The 25,206-nt window shown below is 42.1% G+C and overlaps 1 protein-coding gene across 3 annotated transcripts in view; it reads left to right on the top strand.

Moving 5' to 3' along the window:
* The first annotated feature begins 2,060 nt into the window (after positions 1 to 2,060).
* CAPN6 (calpain 6) overlaps positions 2,061 to 25,206 on the top strand; it is a 66,648-nt gene continuing 43,502 nt past the window's right edge. The window contains exons 1-3 of one of the 3 annotated variants that reach the window (XM_081179320.1): positions 2,061 to 2,171; positions 8,960 to 9,021; positions 15,435 to 15,608. In XM_081179320.1, the coding sequence (XP_081035446.1) occupies positions 15,441 to 15,608 (168 nt within the window). In that variant the 5' untranslated portion in view covers positions 2,061 to 2,171; positions 8,960 to 9,021; positions 15,435 to 15,440. Of the gene's footprint in view, positions 2,172 to 5,221; positions 6,311 to 7,497; positions 7,847 to 8,959; positions 9,022 to 15,434; positions 15,609 to 25,206 lie in introns of those variants that run through there. The other 2 variants (XM_081179319.1, XM_081179318.1) reach the window with 2 other exon arrangements.

Here is a 25,206-nt window from a genome sequence, read left to right on the forward strand (position 1 = left end):
CAAACTCCCCACCCCACATTCCGAATATTACAGGCTGTTGTGCTGAAGCATAGAGGATGTTTAAGAACACTAAGTATACATCTAAATGCAGAGGCTGTTGAAGGTGAATTGTTTAATTCATTTCCCCCAACAATTCTGATCTTTAAGCTTAAAGACCCACAGAGTATAACTAGTAAAAAAGCACATGTGAGATTTTATTTATTTATAAAGATATGTGTATACTGCTGTGTCATAAAAAATATATCAAAGTGGTTCACAGCAATAAAACATAAAACCATATAATAAAAAACGTATAAAAAAATAAGAAACAGGCATCAGTTAACCATTTTGGAATAATGTGTTCTTTATTGCCTGCATAGGCCTGGAGGAATAGAAAAGTTTTCAGCAGGCATTTAAAAGCTGGCACAGAAGGCGCCTGGGATCTCTAGTGGCAAAGTGTTCCACAGGACTAGGCCAATGACACGAAAGAGTGGCTGGAGAAACCCAGCCAGATGGGCGGGGTATAAATAATAAATTATTATTATTACAGTGGTACCTTTGTTCTCAAACTTAATCCGTTCCGGGAGTCAGTTTGACTCCCGAAATCGATTGAAAACCAAGGGGCAGCTTCTGATTGGCTACAGGAGCTTCCTGCACTCATCAAGTGGAAGCCGCGTTGGACATTTGGCTTCCAAAAAACGTTCGTAAACCGGAACACTTACTTCCGGGTTTGCGGCATTCAGGAGCCGATTTGTTTGACAACTACAGTGGTACCTCGGGTTACAAACACTTCGGGCTACAGACTCCGCTAACCTGAAAGTACCTCGGGTTAAGAACTTTACCTCAGGATGAGAACAGAAATCGCGCACCGGCGGCACAGCAGCAGCGGGAGACCCCATTAGCTAAAGTGGCACCTCAGGTTAAGAACAGACCTCCGGAACGAAGTTAAGTTTGCAACCAGAGGTACCACTGTAAGCCGTTCGAGAACCAAGGTACTACTGTATTATTATAAAGGCTCAGTTTCATATTGCTGTCAAATGAGCCTCACCGATTCACGGAATGACCAAGGATGCTACTGCAGATGAACCTGGTGATCAATCTGGGACTATCAGGATTCAGACATTTCCTGCGTGATCTTGGACCTAAGTTTTCCAGGGCTTTGCAAATTATCAAAAGATCCTTGAACTTGGCTTGGTAGCGGATGGGCGGCTAGCGCAGCTGTTTCAAGAAGAGAGTCTCATGCTCTTGACCAGAAGCTCCCACCAACAATCTGGCCCCGCATTCCGCTCCAGCTGCAGCTTCTGAAGCAGAGCCAAGACCATCCCTACATAGACCGCTTTGTAGTCGAGGTAGAAGTAGAAATCCTTCGCGTTCTACCTCAAAAGAAATTTAATTTATGTTCCATTCACCTAGCAACTATGGGAATTGCTTTCAGGTGGTGTAAAAAAAAAAAACCACACAAAAAAACCCTTTAACCAATTATGCGGACTTTGTTAATTGAAAATAGTTCTCTCCAAGCACTGTCCCAGAGTCCTACAGTTACCAGGACTCGCTCAGGTAAGACTGCACCACCCAGCTTGAGCAGCTGGACCAAGTTTCTGGAGCTGAGCCTGATGGCGGTGATGAATTAATTCCTATGCCCCACAAATAACCCAGAGATGCATTAGTTTGCCTATCCATGGACTAGATGACTCTTTTGTTCCCTTCCCAATCTCTTTCTGAATACCTAACAAGAATTGGCATTGATGCTAGTGCTAGTAGTATTATTTTGCCAAAATCTGGCCTCCTGTTTCTTACAAGGTTTCCTCTACAAAAGAGTCTGTCTCCCCCCACCCACCCTGCCTCATTCTCAGAGCACTTGCAAATCTGTTTAGAATTTATGGATGCTATAGTTGAGATTCATTCATTGTGGGGGTTGGACTAGATGACCCTCGGGGTCCCTTCCAGTCATACAGCTCTCTGATTCAAAGATTCCAAGGGTGTGGGGCTTTGAGCACTGATGGCAAGGTGGCCAAGGATGGCGTGTGCTTTTTTCTTTCCAGTGTGAACATTTCTGCAGTGCTCTGCACCTCTCCCCACCCCCCACCCCCCGGCTGCTTGTGGTTCCTGATCTGAAAAAAGCTCATGATGTCTTCCCCTGGGCTTTGACTGAAGTGTGGACATCTAGGAAGGATGCAGAGTGTGAACCACAGGTAAGATGATTTCCAGAACCAAAGAAAGGGCACTCACAGGTACCCTTCATCCACCTCAAAATTAAGCAGGGGCACTCTCCTCTGCTTCAACACCTTCTCACCCCTTGCCTTTTCCTGTAAGACCTATTACAGTCGTTAAGAGTCGTCAACAGGCTCATCTCAGCTATCTGCCAATCTCCCATTCCCACCACCCTTCTGAGTAATACCCCTCCCCACCTTCTCACTATATAGAAGGATCTGGCAACTTCTGTTTCAGTGTATCTGAAGAAGTGTGCATGCACACGAAAGCTCATACCAAGAACTAACTTAGTTGGTCTTTAAGGTGCTACTGGAAGGAATTTTTTTATTTTGACTCTGCTTCAACAGGTATTCACCAAAGGTTTTCCCTGTCCTTTGATAATTATGGAGTCCAATTTCTTTTCTCATTAATTGATGGAGGATGATAGAAAGAAATAATACAGTGGTACCTTGGTTCTCAAACTTCATCCTTTCTGGAAGTCCTTTCCAAAACCAAGGCACGCTTTCCCATAGGAAGTAATGCAGAATGGATTAATCTGTTCCAGACTTTTAAAAACAACCCCTAAAACAGCAATTTAACATGTATTTTACTATCCAGCAAGACCATTGATCCATAAAATGAAAGCAATAATCAATGTCCTGTACTATAAAATAAATAAGACAGTATTGTAGATGATAAAAATTAAAATTATTATTTTTTCTTATGTGCACTGATGATAGTCATTGTTTGGATGGGGAGGGGGTATCCATTTCTGCAGTCACACAATCAATCAATCAGTAGCTGAACTGGGTTCCACACAGTCAGAAAAAGAAATTAACCGAAAAAGCCTCAAAAACAAAAATAAATAGCAAAAACAAAAGTGCCAAACTTAATCCATTCTGTTTGACTTCCAAAATGTTCAAAAACCAAGGCACAGCTTCTGATTGGTACAGGTGTCCCAGAAACCATAGCCAAAAACCGCATCAGATGTTCGGCTTCCAAAAAATATTCAAAAACCAGAACACTTCTGGGTTTTCGGCATTTCGGAGCCAAGGCGTTTGAGAACCAAGGTGTTTGAGAACCAAGGTACCACTGTACAGGACAAATGCTGTGCACAACACTAATGTTTACATGCAGCTGTACTTAAGCTACTATCTGTCAGATAAAAGGAAAACAAAAACAAAAATGTTCTATCTAAAAAATGTCCCGTTTAGATGGTGCTATCTAAAAAATGTTCCATTTAGATGGTTCTATCTAAGAAATGTCCTGTTTTGATATAGCTAAAATTGTAGCAGATGTTTTGGCAGGATTTTGGCTCCCCCATGTTGATGCAGTATTCTTGACTTGATCCATCTTGCCATGTAAACAGGTAGCAAACCCTTTTCCAGATTGTGTTGTGGATCCAAACGCTTCCCCTCTTGGGTCCCTTCTCTGAACAAAACTGCTTAGATTAGAAAAAATAAAATAAACATGTTGCCTTGGGGAGAATCCCTGCTGGAAACGAACTCATTTTTTATTAAGCAATTCGCACAGGGCAATTTTATTAATAATTTATGCCGAGCACAGCCGTTGCTGAAAAGAGGTTAACTAACAGTGTTTGCTGTGTGTTTGCAAAAGTCGGGGGCTTGCCGTTGGCACCCAGAAATAAAATACACAATAGTTTGCATGTTCCACTGATGGAGGGGAGCAGGAAGCAGGGTGCAAAGCTTGATCCCAGAATGCTTGCTCATGTTCCACCAGGATCAATGGGATTTGAAGCATCAAATAAGCAACCCCAAAATGAACTTGTGAGAACAATGGAACCATCTCTGATCTGATTATGCTGAAAGTCAGGGAACCAGCACTTTGAAATTCAAGAAAGGCGAAATGTAATTTTCTAAGAATGAAGGCAGAGGTAATACAAAACGGGAAAGTCACAGCAAATCCTTATTAAAGATTTGACCCTTTCTGCCCCAGTTTTGAAAGTTGTCGCCATACCACCAGGACAGATGAGCAGCCCAAAGCTTCTTCTTTTTCCAAAGCAAGAGTGGGCAACTGGATCCACTTGGTGGGCCAGGTATTTTCTTCCCCCACTAAGATCTTCAAAGGGGATGACTTCCTGCACTGTTTGTTTATTTATTGCATTTCTCTCCCACCTTTCCACCATTACGGGATGCGGGTGGCGCTGTGGGTTAAACCACAGAGCCTAGGACTTGCTGATCAGAAGGTCGGCGGTTCGAATCCCCGTGATGGGGTGAGCTCCCGTTGCTCAGTCCCTGCTCCTGCCAACCTAGCAGTTCAAAAGCACGTCAAAGTGCAAATAGATAAACAGGTACCGCTCCGGTGGGAAGGTAAACAGCGTTTCCGTGCGCTGCTCTGGTTCACCAGAAGCGGCTTAGTCATGCTGGCCACATGACCCGGAAGCTGTACGCTGGCTCCCTTGGCCAATAAAGCGAGATGAGCGCCGCAACCTCAGAGTTGGCCACGACTGGACCTAATGGTCAGGGATCCCTTTACCCTTTCTCCTTCATGGAGCTCAAGGTGATACACATGGTTCTTTGCCTCCACACCATTTTATCCTCACACCATTTTATCACTTGTGAGACAGGTTGGGCTTACACTGAGAGACTTGCCCAACGTCACCCAGGTGAGCTTTTATGTGGCTGTGAGGGAATTTCAACACAGGTCTCCCAGGACTTGGTCTGACACTCTAACCACTACACTGCCACCAAGGGTTACACTAACTGGCTGATCATAGCAAACAGCCACCCCTTCTGAGGAGACAGTGGTGGTTAGAGTGTTGTACTAGGCCTTGGGTGACCAAGGTTCAAATGCCCACTAACCCATGAAACTTGGGCCAATCACTGCCATGAATCCTACCCCCTCTCACAGGGTTGTTGTGAGCATAATGTGGGGAGAAGGAGAACTATCTACACCACTTTGAGCTCCTTTCCTTCAAGTTGGGATATAACTGTAATAATAATAATAATAAATAATAATAATAGTTTGCATGCAGTTTTTAATTAGAAATGCAAGCAATCTTGCAAATGCATTACATTTAAATGATCAGCATGAAGTAGGAACCCCATGAAAGAGAAGGAAAGAAGTATCTAGCCTCTGCTTGATTGTTTCCCTCATTCTCTGACTTCCTCTGATGATAATCTGTCACAAAGAAACTTGAAAGCCTCATTATCACCTCATTTGCTCACCAGGGTAAGGAAGGCCCATCAGTTAACCTGGTTCTCTGGCAGATGGCATCTTTGCTTCTGCTCGGAACAAAACTGTAGACTTGTGCCCCTTTCCACTGCACCACTGGCTACAGTGGCAGCCTGTGTCCACTGGGACAGTCAAGGTGGAAGGCAGGGAGGCCAGCAGTTGGTGGAGCAAGAGCTGCTAATGACTGTAAGGGCCCACTGATTTTGTCCTCACCCTTCTCCCTTCTAAGTTCTAAAACGCAAATCAAAGTGAGGAAGAGGAGGAAGCCAAGAACCAGTGCCACACACCAGATTGGATATTAGGAAGAAGGCATGCAGGCAGGTGGGGGCTGTCTGAGGTGGTGAGCTGGTGCTCCAGTCTCTGTAATGGACCAGCCTTAACTGGCTGCTTGGTGACAAAGCTGACATTCACAGTTTATCTCTTACCAGCTCGAAATCTGTTGACGTTTGCTGCCAAAGAGAAACAGCATAAAATAGGCAGGGAACGTGTCTTGTGCATTTTTACCCATGTGGAGATCGCAAGACAACTTCACAAACAAGCCCACTCATTTTTTTATTCTCCATCTATAATAACAAGCATGCCAACGCCTGTCCAGTTTATTGCAAAGGAATTCCTCCACAAACTGCCTGGTATCCTCCTTCCTAATATGTCCTTGTTTGTTAAAAAAACCGGAAGTTAACGGTAATACTCTTTAGCATATGTGTCCCAGGAATGAACCAAAGAAAACTCCTTTCCAGCTGTGTTTTATTTTCCCACAAGAGAGAAGGAGGGAAAAGTAGACAAAAGTTACTATGAACCTCCCCCTCGACTCATTAGATCTTGGTACAGTCCAAAAAGTTTTCAGGTTAAGAAGCCGGGAGTTCTGTTTGCAGTAGAAAATTCGGAGTTTCTGTGTGCGTTTGCCTGTCAGCTCAGGAACTCGTGGTGCACACTTGGTTCGATCCAGGTAAGTGACTAGTTTAACTGCAACGACAATATTTACAGGATTCATTTGTCAATATCTTCCTGTTACTGTTAAAGAGTATGCAGCGGTCACTGAGCTGAGTACAGGAATACAAAAGGATTTTGTTTTGTCAGTGGGGCAAATGACTGGATTTTAGTGTGCAAGATTTAGGCCCAATGCAAGAATGACTTCCAAAACAGAGTCACATGTATATTTTCCCGGAGGATACGTTTGCACAAAATCTGTTTGATTTAGCAGGCAGAAATAGAAACAGACATGCACAACAAGCGAAGACTGAGCAATGTTTTGGAAAGCTCACACTCAATGCCAGCTACACATGTTACGAATAGAGAAGTATTCTTTGCTTGTGCCGTTGTAAAAATATCTATGATCAAGATCTGAGGGTCACTGTGTGCTGTATTTTTCTTATACACCAGCTGTTGCTGTTTTTCTGTACCTGTGCTTATAAAGCACGTGCCAGTGAAGAGGGCATTTTTCACGTGCTTAGTGTGAACAATAGGGAGCTGTTGTTCTTCAGGGTCATCTCTCTCTCCTGAAGTTGTTTCTCATAGTGGAAAGTGGAGTCCGCCACCTCTGGTGTCAAGGCATGTGCATGAACCTTAAGACTCACCTCGAAGGCCAACAAATTTATTATGGCATGAACTTGCATTGGAGTCACAAAGTGTTTTTGTAAATATATGCACCGCAGAGGGGACAGGTGGCAAATCCTGAGCTTAGAGGGAAATGAAATGCAAAAGGTACAGATAGCAGCAATTCAGTTTGAGCCAGAATAAGCACAGTGGCCCTTTACAACAGAAGTGGTGTGTGATAAAACAATCAGCCAGGTAATGCAGAGACTAGTTAACATCTAAAATGCAATTGGAAACTATTGTCTGGAAACTCAGTTGAGCTGAATATCTTGATTTACTTGTAATCCAGCAGTATCACATTTGCGGCTCCCTTTGAAATTCCTTGGTTCAAGGATGATCCTTACAGTGTCCTGGTAGACTGAATTATTCAAAATATTGTCCTACTGTTTTCTGACTCTTGTCATTTCTTATGTCAGATTTGTGTGTCTATTGATTCTTTTCCATAGGGACTGTCCTGTGTGCCCTAAGCAGAAAGCAGAAAGGCACTTCTTACAGGTTATGTATGCCACATGTCAGGCTATATGATGAATAAGTGAATGAAGCCTCAGTGTTGCAGCTGATTTATTAGTTCTGTAGCAGTGGCACCTCAGCAATTTAAGAGACACTGTGCAGTGCATTGCCTGCTGTTTCATAGACTGCAGTTGCAGATACATGTTTTGAGCCATTGGTAATCTATTGCAGGGCAATAGGATTTCCCCTTGCATATATTGGTAATCAAAACAACAAACATTCCCCATGGTTTAAAATTGGGAGAAGACAGGGTAGACAGAGTGGAGCCACAATTCAGTGTAACAGTGGCAGTGTAATCCTTGGAATGAGCATTGGAGCTGTAATCTTTGAAATGAGTGCTACAAGCATGTCCCTATTTCTGTCCGCAAAATGTTGAAAGGTAGGTGCCCAGTTAGAGATGAAACTGAGTGTTTAATAGAAAGAGAGGCATCAATCTGTTTTCATCCAGGTTAATTTTGCATGTACTCATTCAAAAGTTCCATCTCATTTCTGCATGAAACCATACATAAAAAAAAATCAACATAAAATTCATAGTTAAATGAATATTTTATCAGAAAACATAAATGCGTATTTTGTTGTGGTGTGTACAATTCCAAATACATTTTACCCTAAAATATGTACTTTAAAGTGAATAGCAGTATTATCATTGGGGGTTTTTTGTAGCTGAAAACTACTTTGCAAAAGTTGGAGGAGGACAAAATTCAAAGATAATTGCATTCTGATCTGCACATTTGCCCCGGAAAGGTAGAGATAAGGTTCAGATTCCTTGGAATTCATGGCGGGCTTGTAGAACTTCCCGTCTCCATACCTTGAAGCATTTCACAGATAAAACTAGAGACACTTCTGTGCTTCTAACATAGAAATGATAGTTTGGAAGCAAACTTCCATACCTGCTTTCACACTCAGGATCGTGTTCTGACTCCCTTCTCTGCCCTATTGCACTTGGGGTGCTTCAGGAATTCAGCATATGCATTTAAAAGTTAGTTTTCATGCTGCTTTTAATCATCATCACCAGTGCTTTTTTTCTGGGGAGACACGGGTACGCATACCCCTAAACATTCTGTGAATCTAAGTTCAGCCTCACTGAGGGGCAGTCTTTCAATATGAGTAGGAAAATGAGAGTACTGTACCCCTAAACGTTTTTTATATATATAAAAAAGCACTGATCATGACCATCACAGATTAGGCTGCAGTCATAGCCCCCAACGTGCCTGGGAGTAAGCCCAGTTGAATTTAGTGAGACTTACACATGAATAGAGATCATTAGGAGTGCATTTTTAATACAGATACAGAAACAGGACAGAATGGACTCCTATGTGAGTGGACACAGGTGAAAGGGACGCAAAGCAGAAATAGATTGATCTGTCTATCCATCTATGACCAGCGATAGACATTTCTGTCAGTTTGGTTCTCTCAGCTCCTTTCCCCCCAATATTACTTTAAGACCTATACATCTCTGCAACTATTGACAATTTTTATGTTTTATTTTTAGAAAGAAATTTAACAGGAATCGATCAGCAATCCAGCCAAATTTCTCCTGATAAACACATTCAGGTATGTAGTTTTGATTAATATACACATTTTTTGCAAGCAGTTTTCTCTAATAGAATGCCTTTTGTATGTTGTTTTCACTAATATACCGTATTTTTCGCTTCATAAGGTGCACCTCACCATAGGGCGCACCTAGTTTTCAGAGGGGGAATTCAAGAAAAAAAATATTATTTAAAGGGAGCGCTGAGCAGAACCTGTATGCATCCCAGGCTCTGCTCAGCGCTCTCTTTAATGAGCCACGTGGAGTGTGTGTGTGGCTCTTGGGGACTTTTGGCGCCACTAAGGCAGAAGCTAAAACAGCTAGAGGGAGCGCTGCGCAGCACTTTCTCTAGCTGTTCTGACTTCTGGGGTAGTCATCCCGCTGCCCTGCAGAGGCTTTGCGGGCTACCCCAGAGCTGCTCAGGAGCTTGTTGGGGCTGGCGGGGGAAGCCTGGGTCCCCCCCCAAGCCCCAAAGAGCAGCCCTGGGAGTATTCCCCACCTCCCGCAAAAGCCCACAGGAGCTGCAGGCTTTTCTACGAGGAGGGAGAAGGGACTGACGTGGCCAGTCAGTCCCTTCTCCCTCCTGGGGAAAAGCCTGCAAGAGCCGTGCGGAGCTTGTGTGCGGCTCTTGGGGGCTTTTCCCGCCTGCCTCCCCCCTGCATTCGCTCCATAAGCCGCACACACATTTCCCCTTACTTTTTAGGAGGGAAAAAGTGTGTCTTATGGAGTGAAAAATATGGTAGAATCATAGAGTTATTCAATCACTGAATTCAATAGGGCTTACTTCTGAGTGGACCTTGTTAGGTCTGCACTACAAGCCCAGAGTTTAGAATGGTCTAATTGTACCTATGTGGGTATATTGACTCTGCATTGGCATACTGAAAATGGTCATGGAATCATAGAATTGTAGAGATGGAAGGGACCCTGAGGATCATCTAGTCCAACCCCCCTTGCAAGGCAGAAAAATGCAGCTGTCACATACAGGGACCAACCTGCAACCTTGGTGTTATCAGCACCACACTCTAGCCAACTAAGCTGTTAAGAACACCTAATATATACCTTTTCGTGCATATTGTTTGGTTGAACAACTGTGCCACAACATTTAGAGAAGTGCAAATTTTGAAGGACTGATGGGTTTCATTTCACATATGGGTTGGAAAATTAGGCAGTTTCTAATTAAAATGCAAACAAAACTGGATTACTGGATAGCTCAGTTGATTAGAGCATGGTGCTGATAATGCGAAGGTTGCAGGTTTGATCCCCATACGGAACAGCTGCATATTCAGGCATTGCTGGGGGTTAGATCCTCAGGGTCCCTTCCATCTCTACAATTCTATAATTCCATGACCATTTTCAGTATGCCTATGCAGAGTCAATATACCCACATAGGTACAATTAGACCATTCTAAACTCTGGGCTTGTAGTGCAGAGCTAACAAGGTCTATTCAGAAGTAAGCCCTATTGAGGGCTTACTCTCAGTTAAGTTGAACTAGGAGCCTTAATGGGTCTTACGTCACCCCTCTGTTTAGATGGTACTGCGTATTAATTCACTTAAGGGCAAAATATTGTTGAGCCAGTTCCGCTGCATTTGGGCAGCCTTCTGGTCTTGTTGCTGAGTGGGGTTACGGATGTCCTCTCCAAAGTCCTAACCGGATGGCAGTGCTGACCAAGGGTGGGCAGTGCTAAACAGAACAGGGTTTCTTTACATCAGTTAGCTGTGTAAAAATTAGGGTTTCAGCAGATATAGCTCGACATACAAGGCACGCCTGCTGAAACCTTCGTTTCTGAGCAAGGTTTGAAGATGCCGATCCCTTTTAGGTCCGGCCACACGAAAGCTGAAACTTGCAGAACCGGCATTTTTTAAAGGTCCCTTTCCTGCCTCTCTCCAAAAGACAATTTAGGGACACGTCAATTTGGGCAGTGGCACTGTCAGGGCAGGACTCTGGGGCAAATGTCCAAGCCCCGCTCGGCAGAATGAGCAGAAGAGCTAATAAATATAGCAGAGCTGGCTCATCACATTCTGCAGTAAGTGAAGTAATGCACATTACCATCTAAATGGTGTGGGGGCTGTAAGAGAGTATAAAATCACCTGACTGTTGTATTTCCTGACTTGGCTGCCTACCTGGGACAACCAAACAAAGTGAACAGAACTTCTACATGAGCTTCATGGCAGGTAGGACACCCTTGCTTACCGGGCAGGAAACAGGCAAAATGGTGGGGAGATTGGTTTCACCAGCACATATGCACCACACCCATCAGGCAATCCCAGCAGATGCATTTACACTTAACGGAACACACCACCACCTCTGCCCTCCCCATCTGCCTCCCAGTAAGCAACAGTGACCTACACACCAAGACACTTTTTGGCCTTTCTGTATTTTGAGAGGCTGCCCCTGGTAAATTGAAATAGTTGGAGCGTATCTACTTTGTTTTGCGAGTCCCAAGCAGGTGACAATATCAGGAAATTGGCTCTCCTCCTACGTTCCTGGTGAGAGGTCCATGCACCTTGATGGGCCAGGCATTTTGCAAAACTGAATGGGGGAAAGTAGCTTCCCAGGGCAACTGCTGAACCATAGTTTGATTCACTTAGCCAATTCTATTCATGGGGATTAACTCTGCATGTTTTCACACAATTCAAAATTAAGTCATGCCAAGGTGTCAGGTATGCTCTTGATTCCAAAGCAAGTCTGAGTCATTCAGAAGATACAAGGGTTGCCAATTTTTCAACTGGCCACTATAACTTTGCCATTCAGAAAAGTGCTCAGTATGCAAGGATTAGCCCATGATTATCTTTCATTGCATGGATTTAAATACTATCACCTGCTAATTCCTGCATACTAAGCTGCTATTAAAGGCTGAGCTATGTGAACAAGTCGAAAAGTTGGCAACCTTAGAAATCATAGTTCCTTGTGGTTCATACACTGTGCACAGTGTATGAACTGCAATCCCCTGGAGTCAATTTTGTGGATGGAAGAGTTCTCAGGGTTGTAAACAGCTGGATGGAGAGTTCTGAAGGCATTACGCAAAAACAAACAACTTCCATCATACATTATGTGCCATTTAACAGGGTTACTTACTGCATAACTAAAAATAAATTACATAACTAAAAATAGGATCATATATAGATGAATGGGGCAGTTGCTGTAGAGCTGGACTAGCTGGGGCCACTCGCATGTGTGTGTGAATGGGGGAAAAGGACCAGCCAGTTTCCTACAACAGCCTGCCCAAAGCCTATAGAAACCCACCAGCAGCACTCGAATGCAATAGCCCTGTCTCCTACTGTTGTTCCCCATTGACTGCTATGAAGAGGCATAGTGGCTCTAATCGCAGAGGTAGCATAATAACCATGATTGCAACTGACCATTCTGTCCTTAATTTATTTTAAAGCTCTAAGTAGGTAGCCAGCATCACCACATTTTGCGGTAGCAAATTTTATCGCTTTAACTACACATTGTGTAAAGAAGTACATCCTTTTATCTGCCCTGAATCTGCCCCAAACCTAGAGTGTTTGCCAAAAGGTTGGGGGGGGGGATTTCATTTTATGGCAACTCAGCGTGTTCCAGCAAATCTTGGTTTAAAAGCCTCCTTCAGGGGGCTACAAAAAATAAAGTCCATAAATCACAGATACACAGCAATTAAAAACAAACAGCATTACTGACTGATTTCATCAAGCCGTAACTATACTTAGATTAAAACGCAGCCTGTAGAGATCTTTTTAAAATGCATCTTCCATTAAACTGAAGACCAAAATTAAAAACCAGCAGATTATATGTTTTTGATGGCATTAGTCATGGTGAGTTTATTTATATACCACATTTACTCCAGATACCATTTGGACTCAAAGCAGTGCACAGGGGGGAAACCCACTTAAATGCAATTGTATGACGATCATAATATATAATAAATATGATAATATCATTGCAGCACTCACAACTGAACAACCAACATTTCGTAATGTGTGTGTTTGAGTGTGCGTGAGAGCATTATGTTGACCAATATGTTCGTTAACAATTAGGTCCCCAACCCTGGTTCTGTGTGAGAGAGTGAGAAACTTCTCCACACCCGCTTTCTCTGAACTAGGAATGGGGGAGAGTGGGGTCCTTCCAAATGTTGTGGAACTACAACTCGCATCAGCCACAGCCAGCATGACCAATAGCACGGAAAGATGGAAGCTCTATTCCAGCAATATTTTGAGGGCTGCAGCTTCTCCATTCCTGCTGTACTATAGGATGCATAATTTTATAAGCATCCATCTTTCCCCCTTACTCATCTCCTCCAACCTCCAGGTTTAAAAAGCCCCAAATGTTGTACCAGTCCCTCCTCTGGGTGACATTACACGGCTCAGGACAGTAATGTGCTCCTATATGCCGTTACGCGTATGAATGAGCTGGCTGATGGGCCACTCTAAGTGAGGCCTTCAGATCCGTGCAGCGGATATCTGTAAAGCCGTGTTTCATTAATGCATTGTCTTGCAAAGGTTCTGCGGAGGTAGAATAAGATAAACAGGGTAGATCTTTTTACACAGCACAGAAGATTAGTACAAGGTTATAACCTTGTGATAAACGTTTGTGAGCAGCAGATGCTTCTGTTGATTACATTTCTACTCTAATTATCGAAGGAAGAGCCCCTCTCCCATTGTGATAGCTGTGGTGGTGATTAACTCATACAGAATCACATCCTCTCCTCCCTCCCCCCCAACCGCCACCCCACAAAGTCACACCTTATTTTTCCCTGCAGCCTTAACTTATTAGATCACATTTTTATAATATGCACTGAACCATGATGTTGTCGGAAAACCTCAGGAGATTCCTAGTCAGTGTTGTGTACTGAAAGCAGAAAAGGGGGTGTGGGGTGATGACCATTAAAATCCTACCTGTGTGAATTGCGGCACAGCAGTTTGCAGACATATGGAGAGAATATTTCCCTTGAGCTGATTTAGGCTGGGACATGTTCATAAAATGCATTTGCAGTTTATCCACTGCAGTATTTTGGTTTTTTTTTTAAATCAGAATATGCCAATGAGTTGTATCACAAACTAACAATCTCCATCCTACCCAAGAAGACAATGTATTTTTGGTCCACGTACAGTCTTTATACCCCCACCTCAAATTTGCAGTGCTTCTGTGTGTGAGAGAGGACAAAAAGAATCTTGTGGAACCTTAAATTAATCTATTTGTTATAGTGTAAGCTTTGTGGTTATCGTAAGATTCATGAAGTGAGATCTTCAGTGAGGCAAGCTGCTTCATACTGAGTCAGACCATTGCTCCATCTAGCGCAATATTGTTTACACTGACTGGCAACAGCTCTCCAGGGTTTCAGGCAGGAGTATTGTCCAACCCTACCTGAAACTGCCGGGGATCAAACTAGGGACTTTCGGCATGCCAGGCCCTTCTGCTTTCTGTTCTTGTAATGTGTTCCGAAGGATGAATTTTGTTTTAAATTTCGTTTAGCAAAATAGCTTACATGAGTTTAATACCTTTATTAAAAATAACCAAAAAAACCAAAACTAGACAACACTATTAAAAAAAAATACTTAAAATCAACTGTTTTAGAAACAAATATGAACAATAAAATTATATGCCTGGCTTAGTTGGACAGCTCAGTTGGTTAAAGCATGGTGCTGATAATTCCAGTGTTGTGGGTTTGAGCCCCGTATGGGACAACTGTATATTCCTGCATTCCAGGGAGTTGGACTAGAAGATCTTCAGGGTCCCTTCCAACTATTCAATTCTCTGATTCTATGATTCAGCTGGCCTAAACAACAACAGAAAACAATGAAGATGCCTGCCTAATATTAACATTAATTATACATTGAACAAGGTAATCGTGGCACGGAAATCATTTCACCATGGTGTGATCCTAAAAAGTTGTGGGTTGCATGTGAATGATGCAATAATAAGGTTCAGGGCCAGCTGCTTTTCTGGGAGGGTGTCAATCCCATTAGAAAGGCCCATGGGCACCCAGTTGCATGGTCCAAAAAAAGTACTGCATTATTCACAAAGAGCCAGCGGTTATGCTGAATTCTTCTCCAGAGAAGCAGTGTTCATATCGCTACAATCTCTGTTTAAAGGGACAAGGCAGAAAATGACGGGGAGAGACTTCAGATTATATTTGTGAAGAATCAGAGTAGACTATACTGGCTCAGAGCAGAATGAAGTTGGTGGGCAGCACCTCAACATTTGCCCCAATGGACCAGTCCCCACTGGCATCCTTCATGAAAGAGAGAGAATGCCACAAGTATTTAGGCACATAGCTCTTTATTACTCTTCAGCCCATCAATTCTGCTGTACCCGTACCCTTCTTTTAATTTGCAATCCATCATTTGTAAAGATTATCGGCCTTGCCCTGGATTTGCTTCTTGCTGCTCATGTCTTAGACTGATATGTTGGTTAAACAGTTTTTACAAAACGATTTGTCTTCATCTGGCTTTGGACAGATCGCCATGCGTTCTACAACGGCAAAACCCTTCAAGGACCAAAATTACTTCGAACTCAAGCGGCAATGCCTTGAAGAAGGCAAGCTCTTTGAAGACCCTGAATTTCCAGCTTGCGATGCATCTCTCTTCTACAACACTCCTCCACAGGGGAGAGTGGAATGGAAACGCCCACAGGTATTTGTGAAGTACCTATTCTACTTGAGTCTGATTATCTCTATTGTTTGGCTGAATTCTCACCTCTTAAAGGCCTGGCTTTGGCATAATGTATCTCAGTTTATTGAGACAAGCTGTGCCCAAGCCTTGTTTACCACCTCTTCCTTGCTCCCTCTTGGTGTGCACCAGATTTCCTGGGTTAACCAACAGTTGTCCCCTGTTATGTCTGAAACAGGAATCTATGGTTACCAGGATCACGTTGGGTGAAATTGCATTCAGATATAAGTTTCCCCAATCCCAGTAACCTCAGTTTCCCAGTTCTAATGAAGCAGGAATCCATGATTAATTAACCCATGAAGTCTTCAACTGTGGCATGCTGTGACAGGAGGAGGAAAGAGAGGGACTGTGTGGACAAGGCTTGGGCATATTGTGGCTTAATAGGATGAGATATGTTAGATCTGCACAGGGCCAATAAATGTTTGTTCTTCTTTTCCAAGAGGTGGAAGAGAGTATGGATTAATTCAAGCCAGATTTGAGTCAGGAACAGTTTTTCATGATTGGAGTCACTGCAGGGATATGTTAGGTGCTGGTAAAGGAGGGCTGATTTTGACCATGTGCAGAGCGCCTTTTATTGTTCTCCACCAGGACCTGACCTGAGACACTAGCCTTGGGGATGCCTGTATAAAACTATCTACTCAACAATCCTCAGCTGAAACAAATAATAAAAATGTTTCATCTTCATTTTTAAAGTTGGCATCATTGACCCGCATGGCCAATGTTGCTTTAATAGTGTGTGGGGTTGTTTTTGTTTGAGAGCGGGGAGTTATTCATGGGGAAATTACATCAGGATTCAGCAAATCAGTACGATTCAATTAATCATCTTAAATGATTGAGATACATCATGTGTGCAAATTGTGCCCCCTGTGATTGCACAACTTTCTCCTCCAGGAAACAAATGATGTAGCCCTAATCTTGAAAATGTTTAAGGGAAAAAGCTTTAGATATTTTTTATTTCTGTCCACTTTTAAATGCTGAAGCTTTTTATTAAATGCTTTTATTCATTGCCCTTGTATTAATTACTGCCGCTCAATTTTTAGAGGGTATGTTTGTTTTAACTGGATAATTTATTATTACTACTGCTGCCGTCACCCTAGAAGGGCAATTGTGCTGTAATCCAAAGGCAAGGCTCATTGGCATAGTGCCTATACATGCAATGGTGCCCTTGAGCCAGGGCCTTCTCGGCTGCAGCTCCAACCTGGTGGAATGCTCTGTCACAAGAGACCAGGGCCCTGCGGGACTTGACATCTTTCCGCAGGGCCTGCAAGACAGAGTTGTTCCGCCAGGCCTTTAGTCAGGGCGCAGCCTGACCCCCTCCTCTGGCAACCTGTACAGAATTTTGTTTAATCGGTTGCCATCAATGTGATTTTAACTAATTTTTATAATGAAATATTTTTAGAATGTGTTATTATTTGATTGTTTATTTGATTGTTGTTAGCCGCCCTGAGCCCGGCTCAGCTGGGGAGGGCGGGATATAAATAAAATTTATTATTATTATTATTATTATTATTATTATTATTGATGGCTACCTCTGGTATCTACAAAGCCTCCGAGCCACCCCTACACTGCCCCACTAAGCATTAAGTTGTGGAGGTGGTTACATCCCCCCCCTTATTAAAAGGCAAGGGGGCAGCAGTGGGGTGCTGTAGGTGGGCTTTTCTGAGTGCACTGATTTCTTATTTAGAATTGACTAGGCAAGAGCCTAAAGCGAAACACCTTACTTGTTTTATATTTAAAGTTTTAATGCTCTTGTCGCTTCCAAAGTTGTTTGCTTTAGTCACATTTGTTTGTATTTATGATTCTTAGTTGTAACAAACCACAATATAGCCAATTATTGGTAATATTGATTGTCTTATAAATTAGTTACTGTACATCTGTGGTAGTTGAAGGTTTTTGCATATTTTGGAGGTATCTATATATAAACAATTTATACTATGAAATTCCTTCACCCTTGTATTTTCGGTAGTAAGAATGCCTAAAAATATTTTTCATGCAATATTCTTTTCCCGTATATTCTTTTCTTTTTTAGCTACAAGATTAGATCAGAACATATATTTATTTTTGCATACATTTATCTTTTGAATAAATGTGCAATTACTGTTTTGAATTTTATTGTGTCCTTCGTGGGTTGTGCAAACCGCTGTTCTGAATAATGCTTTTTATAGCGTAGCGGCTGCTTGGGATGAGTTTATATAACCAAGTGGGACAGTGTCCTGAAAAAGTTGGGGAACCACTAGCATAGATCATGGACTGATCCCAGTATATTTTGATGTAGGTGAAATACAATTTCACACACAGGTTAAAATTGGGCCGTGTTTCAGAATTCAAATTAAAAACTATTTTCACATATTCCTTTTTGAAACTTCAAACCACAAACCAGGCAGCGAATTTCGAGTCCAAGCTGTAGCGATGTTGCTGATGTTAATAATGTATTGGTTTGTTAAGCCAATCTGGTTTGACAAGACAAAATCAGGGATTGCATGACTCTCTTTTATCACGGACCAAAACTGTATTTAAACTTGGATGTAAAATGACATTGATTTCAATTCCGATCTGTATTTGTCACACTCCGTACTGTTTCCATTCTGTCGCTCTTCTCATTTTGGCTCAGCTCTAGTTTGACATTTATTTATTTATATTTATTTAATAGAATTAATATGCTACTTAACATGTTATTTACTTGTAAGTGGTTTGCATAACATATACTCTAATTACTGGTACGATCAGATGTTAAATACAAGGTCACTTAAAAAATGCATATAAATAAAACCAGCACTTAAAAAAAAGCACGTTCTAAAATAATATTGCATGTGAAATTTACATAACTTGCTTAAACAACTTTTTCTTTAGCAGAAGCTGAAAACAAAGAGCAGCATCCTAATATTTCTGATAAGGGGAACATTTTTGCACTTATTTAGCAAATGTCTTTGACTGCGCAGGATGGATGTTGTTAAAACAGTCTGCGTGTATTCATTTACTATGGTTCTGTTCCCCCTCCTTTTCTCCCAGGCTGCCTTCCTCTCAGTTCCCTCCTCAGAACATAGCTGTCAACGTTTTCCTTTTTTAAGGGAAATTCCCTTATTCTGAATAGGATTCCTCACAAGAAAAGGGAAAAGTTGACAGCTATGCCTCAGATTCATTATTGGTCTGCTTCAGGAGTGTGGCATCTTTCTTAGCTCAAAAGTCACATTGCCTCAAGGGAAGCCTACTTGGGGCTTCATGCCCAGGGGTGGAGAGGGCCAAAGCCAAAAACAGCAAGGAAACAAACGTAACTCATATCTTTGTAGAAACAGACTCATTTCAGCCATGAAAACAAACTAGGGGGAGGCGGGACACATTGATGCAAGGGACACATTGATACACCAACAATATTTCAATATCGAGAAACGTTATTCGTGTCATGACATCAATAAAACGTGTCTATACATGTGTGAGTACAACAGTTGCGACCACGCCACCCGCCAGTTCCCTGTTGGCATTTGACGGGAGTAGGTGTGTTTTTAGTGCAGCTAACTGAAAAATTACGTGAAATGTAAAAGTGTTCCAATGCTGTTTTACGTTGTTTTGTTAAGATTTAAAAATACCAAAGGTAGGTTATCCCACTCAGTAATCAGGATTACATGTAAGTGTAAGTAAGTTCAGTGGTTTTATTAATAGCTGTTAGTTTTCTGAAAATGTCTGTTGGGGCACTTTGATACACTAAGACACAGGGCACATTGATACGTATAAAAGTGCCCCGCTAGTGTACAATAGTGCCCCAATATACAAGTTTACATGGAGTCTCTAAACTGATTTCCTACTCATGAAATTTGAAAAGAAAAAAAACCGTTGTTTACTACATGGCCAAAGTCATTTCTAAATATCTGATTATCAAGTGTCATATCTCCGGGGGAAAACAGGATCTTGTATGTTTGTCTTCCCCATTGTAGAAGATAAGGCAAGCATTGATTTCAAGGATGTTGTTTTGCAGTTGCCAAAACCAAATTTCTCAAAGGGCACATCTCGAACATTATCTCTTTAAACTTTTTCTTTTGACTTCAGTGGATATAATGTGCAATAGAAGCTAAACATTAAGTAATTATCTTATTTTTATAAGCATTTTGTTTAAATTACTATTTTTTTACTACCTAACATGAGTTCTTGTACTTTCTAAAGTTTTTCCAAAGTTTTTTTTTATTAAATTGGATAGGTGTTTGAGGAAAGATTAATAAAAGTTTTGATGTTTTGTTAAGAAAACCTGCCATAAAGTCTATATATGTGACTGTTAGTTTTGATACGTAATTTAGATTTTAAGTAACAAATTGTAAGGCTGATTATGATCTCTAGATAAAAATTGGTTTTTTCATTATTTTTTTCTAAATAATTACCATTCTCATACAATTTATGTTTTGTATCAAAGTGCCCCATCCACTATATCAAAGTGCCCTGTAGGTGGGGCAGAATGATACAAAACCCATTTTTTTTTACTCAAGTCATTATATTTCCATTATCTTCTAACTTCTTTTGATTGCTATTATAATATTGATTAGTTATGCCGTGCATAAAGCAATTTTTTTTATTTGACTCATTTTGGTACATAAAATAGGAGATGAAATTTTTCTGCATCAATCTGCCCCACTTCCCTCTATGCACAAACACATACATCTCCACCCACGTAAGCAAGAGGCATCACTATCACAGTTCAAGGACAAATTCTAGCCAGGCAAAAGCACTTGAGGAAGATCTGAAGCAGGGCTAGTGAAGAGGGGGATGTGCAGAGAGTCCCAAGACCAGACAGAAAGAAAGATGGAGGGCTGCCTTTGGCCTCAAGGACTTAAACTGACACCCCCCCTTTCAAGTGAGGTTCTGAGATGGCTACTGAGAGACTCTTCTTTTTTCTTTGCTGTGATTAAAGTAAAGGTAAAGGGACCCCTAACCATTAGGTCCAGTCGCGGGCGCGCTCATTTCGCTTTATTGGCCGAGGGAGCCGGCATACAGCTTCTGGGTCATGTGGCCAGCATTACTAAGCAGCTTCTGGCGAACCAGAGCAGCACACGGAAACGCCATTTACCTTCCAGCCAGGGTGGTACCTATTTATCTACTTGCATTTTGATGTGCTTTCGAACTGCTAGGTTGGCAGGAGGAGGAACCGTGCAACGGGAGCTCACCCTGTCGCGGGGATTCGAACTGCCGACCTTCTGATTGGCAAGTCCTAGGTTCTGTGGTTTAACCCACAGCGCCTCCAGAGACAAATTTTTAAATGGGGGGTTGCTCAGAGGATGTCTTTCATTTCATTTTATTAAAATGCAAAAGGATCTCTCTTGATATAATCATCATCATCTGTATTTTGTTTAGATGTTACTGTGTTAGGATTTTAGTTGCGTGCTGGGTTGTTTATATTCTCATTTAGTTTTGTTATGGCGTTCAGGCAAAACATATGATTGTTAAAGCTATCTTGAGAATAGGAACTAGGAAATCAGGGCAAGCAGTCCCCCCACCCAAGATTTCCACTCCTTTGTTTTCCATGCTGTTGTTCTGCTTTGTGTTCTTCTCCTCCTCGATGTGGGCTGAATGAGAACATGCAAGTTTGAATTGGGAGGCAGAGAAATTCAGACAGAGAATGGCAAGGTTTTTAGCTGTGAGTTTGCCTGAAGTAGAAGCAGCTTGGAGTAGGGAGCCTTGGGGACCCATCCTGTTGCTTTTCATGGGGTGGGAATCTTGCAGAACCTGCAGTTCTGCTGTCTACTGTTGGAGGTTGTTTGCTTCCACTATGCTCTGCTTGCATATTTTTTATTATTATTATTATTAAGTAAATAAATAAATAATTTTATTTATACATCGCCCTCCCCAGCCAAGGCCAGGCTCAGGGCAGCTAACAACCAATAATAAAAACAAGTTGTTTGAAATACAACTTAAAAAAACAAGATTAAAATAAAACATTAAAATGCAGCCTCATCACAGGAGGAGAAAGGAAAAAAGAAAGAGGTTTAGGGGGTCAATCTGAGTCCCTTCCAGTTCTTGGGGTCCTGTATTAAAGTCTAATGGAGGATTCTATTGTTGAACTAATCAGACAAGTTCCTTTGTGAGATAACCTGTAGCTGACCACTTAAGTGTTCTTATTGGCATCCCAAAAGAATGAGTTGGGTTGCCAGAGCTACAACCGATGGTGCCCTTCTGGCTAATGGGTGGATCTTCCAACCTCCTCACCTGGCTGGTACGTAGAAGGACAATAGGCAGAAAGCAGTGTTTGTGAGCTGAGTGAGAAGAGTGGGCAGAATCTAGAGAGTCAGAGACATGTTTGGGGCTCCCCTGGAAACCTAATGGGGAAGCAAGATCTGTTAGGGTGCTAATGCTGTTAGGCTCAGGTTGTATATATGCATATATAAACCATATGCCCTAAAGGCACCACAGTTTCTGTTGCCCCTCATTCCAAGGAAGCCTGGAACCCCTGGAATCTATCACTGCTCAGAGATTGGGTTGGGTGTAACATCACTGTATACATAAACTATATTCCAGTGCTCTCTCACACAGAGGAAGCTAAATTCTGTAGGGTTTGACCAAGTCTTCTCATTACTCAAGGAAGTGAACATGTTTTAGAATGAAGAAGCAAAGTGTTCATGTGGCAGGGAGCTTGAAGCAACTTGAACAGAGTACCTGTTTCTAAATGAAGGGCAAGCCTCTGTTGAGGCATTGGAGAGAGTTCAGGAATCTTATTAATATGGATCTCAGGCCAGTTTCCTTTCAACACTGGGAGATACTTGCTAGATTATTATTATTATTTTGTTAATGTGAACCTGCAATCTGGGAGAATGGAAACAGCATTTTGCAAATTATGAATCAAATATTGTCATGTTGTTCCAGCCTCTGAATTCTGGAAACATCTTTTTGAACATGGGTGTGTTCCAATTTGAAATGCCTTTCAAGTGCTGGAGTAGAACTGGCTCTCAGTCATTGAATTGCTAAATAGTTTTATGAACGGAAGAGATCTATCTAAAACCTTCTGCCATTCATATCTTTAAAATCATGTTTAGGGAAGTTTTTAATGTTTGATCTTTTACTGCGTTTTTTAAAATCCTGTTGGAAGCTGCCCAGAGCGGCTGGGGAGGCCTGGCCAGATGGGTGGGTATAAGTAATAAGTTGTTGTTGTTGTTGTTATTTATTATAATAACCCCAAAATAGACACAAATACCTCAGTTGGCGACTAAATCAATTGCAGCGACTAAACACAAATACCTCAGTTGGCGACTAAATCAACTTGCAGCGACTAAGTCAATTGCTAATGAAGTGGTACTTGGTTTACGAACTTCATTGGTTCCAGACGTCCGTTCTTAAACCAAAACTGTTCTTAAACCGAGGCGCGCTTTCCCTAATGAGTCCTCCTGCCGCTAGTGTCCTTCCACCGTTTCGATTCTGTTCTTAGACCGAGGTAAAGTTTTCAAACCAAGACACTATTTCCGGTTTTGCGAAGTTTGTAAACCAAATCGTTCTTAAACTGGACTGTTCTTAAACCGAGGTACCACTGTAGATAAAATAACCCTGTTCTGCTCTAAAACTTCTCCCATTTCTTCAGAGATAATGTCTGATTCTCAAATGCCATCACTCAAATAAATAGTAATAAATTATTATTAGAAAATTAGTAGTATGTGAGATTATTAGCCTCTCACAGAGCAAGTGACACATTTCTATAAAATCTTTTAAAAAGACTTTTAATGGTACAATCAGACATGGAAGAGTCCTCTGTCATCATACAACAATATTATTTTCTTCTTCCTCATAATCATCAATCTTCATTGATCCTTAGCTCTGTATTGCTGCTATGCTGAAACAGATATTCCAGGTTGCTCTTACACTTGGATAGGCTGTCCCTAGACAGGAAGGTGTTAAACGCATGTGGTGGCTTAAAAATAAACCAGGAAGGTTGGCTTATCTTCCAGAGATGCATATGGCATACAAAAGGAAGCTGTTAAGACACGTTGCCGTAGCAACTGCATCTTCAGTGGCAGCAGCAGGCCACAAATATGCAGCTGTAATGTAGTCAAATTGCTAGCTGTGTGTGTGTGCATGTGTGTGCGTGTGTATGCGGGGTGTGTGTATACATATACATATATATACATATATATATACATGCGCGCGCACACACACGCACGTGTGTTATATATATATATATATATATATATATATATATATATGGATGGGATGGGAGGGGGGTGTAACAAAGCAATCACAGCCTTACCTCCTACCAAACATAGCTTTAACCTTAGTAGTCTCAATATCATTTAAAGCAAAGAGTACAAAATTGTATGCCAAAATTGTATTTTGTATGTACAAAATTGTATGCCACAAAAAAGAATCTGCATTTTGTGGGAAATAAATAAAATGACTAAAGCAAAGGGGAGGAACCTTCAAGCCTAATCCTCAGAACATTCCCCTCTCCAGGCTGTACACCTCATTGGTCCTGATCATGGCTCTTGCCTGCCTGGATAAAGGCTAGAGAGCTGTGCGAGTGTTTTGTGTGAGCACATGCTGTATAAAGGTAAAATTCACAGTTGTTGCTTTGCCCAGTTTTGCCTCCGGCCTCACCCACTGCTGGCATTTGGCCCTCAGAAGGTTGCCCAGATGGGAATGTGGCCCTCAGAGTTGAAAAGGTCACTGATCTCTGAATTTAAGGCTCCTGTGAATGCAAGGTATGTTCCTGCTCTTCTGACTTCATTCACATCCTTCTATTCAAGCTCAGCTGTGGTCAGCAGCAGAGAAGTACTGATGGAGAAATAGCAGTTTAAAGTACAGTGGTACCTCTGGATACGCACACCTCTGGTTGCGTATCCTTCAGGTTACGCACGCGGCAAACCCGGAAGTGACAAAGTTTCAGTACAGAAAGGAGTCGGGGCAGGCTCTGTTGTGTTGGCTTTTTGGTGTTGTCTTCTGTGTTGTACCCATATTTGCTATTTCTCTTTGTTAAAACAAAAGCAGCAGCAACAACACAACTTCCCAATCTATTCAGACCACTCCCACAGCTTTCTAATCTCTGTCTTCTTGCCCTTTTAGCTCCCATGCCATAGCCAGTGAAGTTGTACAACCTGTTTTCTCTTTTGCATCCCTGCCCAACTCTGACTTCATGTGAATCCAGGATTATGATTTACTACTACAGAGCCTCCCACGGAGACTGTGTGATGAAAGCCTTACCCATTTACATGTACAAAAAGGTAAAGGACCCCTGACAGTTGAGTCCAGTCACGAACAACTATGGGGTTGCGGCGCTCATCTCGCTTTACAGGCCACAGACAGTTTTTCCGGGTCATGTGGCCAGCATGACTAAGCCACTTCTGGCGAAACCAGAGCAGCGCACGGAAACGCCGTTTACCTTCCCGCCGGAGTGGTACCTGTTTGTCTACTTGCACTTTGACGTGCTGTCGAACTGCTAGGTTGGCAGGAGCAGGGACCGAGCAACGGGAGCTCACCCCGTCACAGGGATTCGAACCGCCGACCTTCTGATCGGCAAGCCCTAGGCTCTGTGGTTTAACCCACAGCGCCACCCGCATCCCTTTATATGTATAGGAAGATATTAATAGAAGTTGGAAGCTGT

The sequence above is a fragment of the Podarcis bocagei genome, assembly GCF_964188305.1.
Source record: "Podarcis bocagei genome assembly, chromosome: Z".
Lineage (NCBI taxonomy): Eukaryota > Metazoa > Chordata > Lepidosauria > Squamata > Lacertidae > Podarcis > Podarcis bocagei.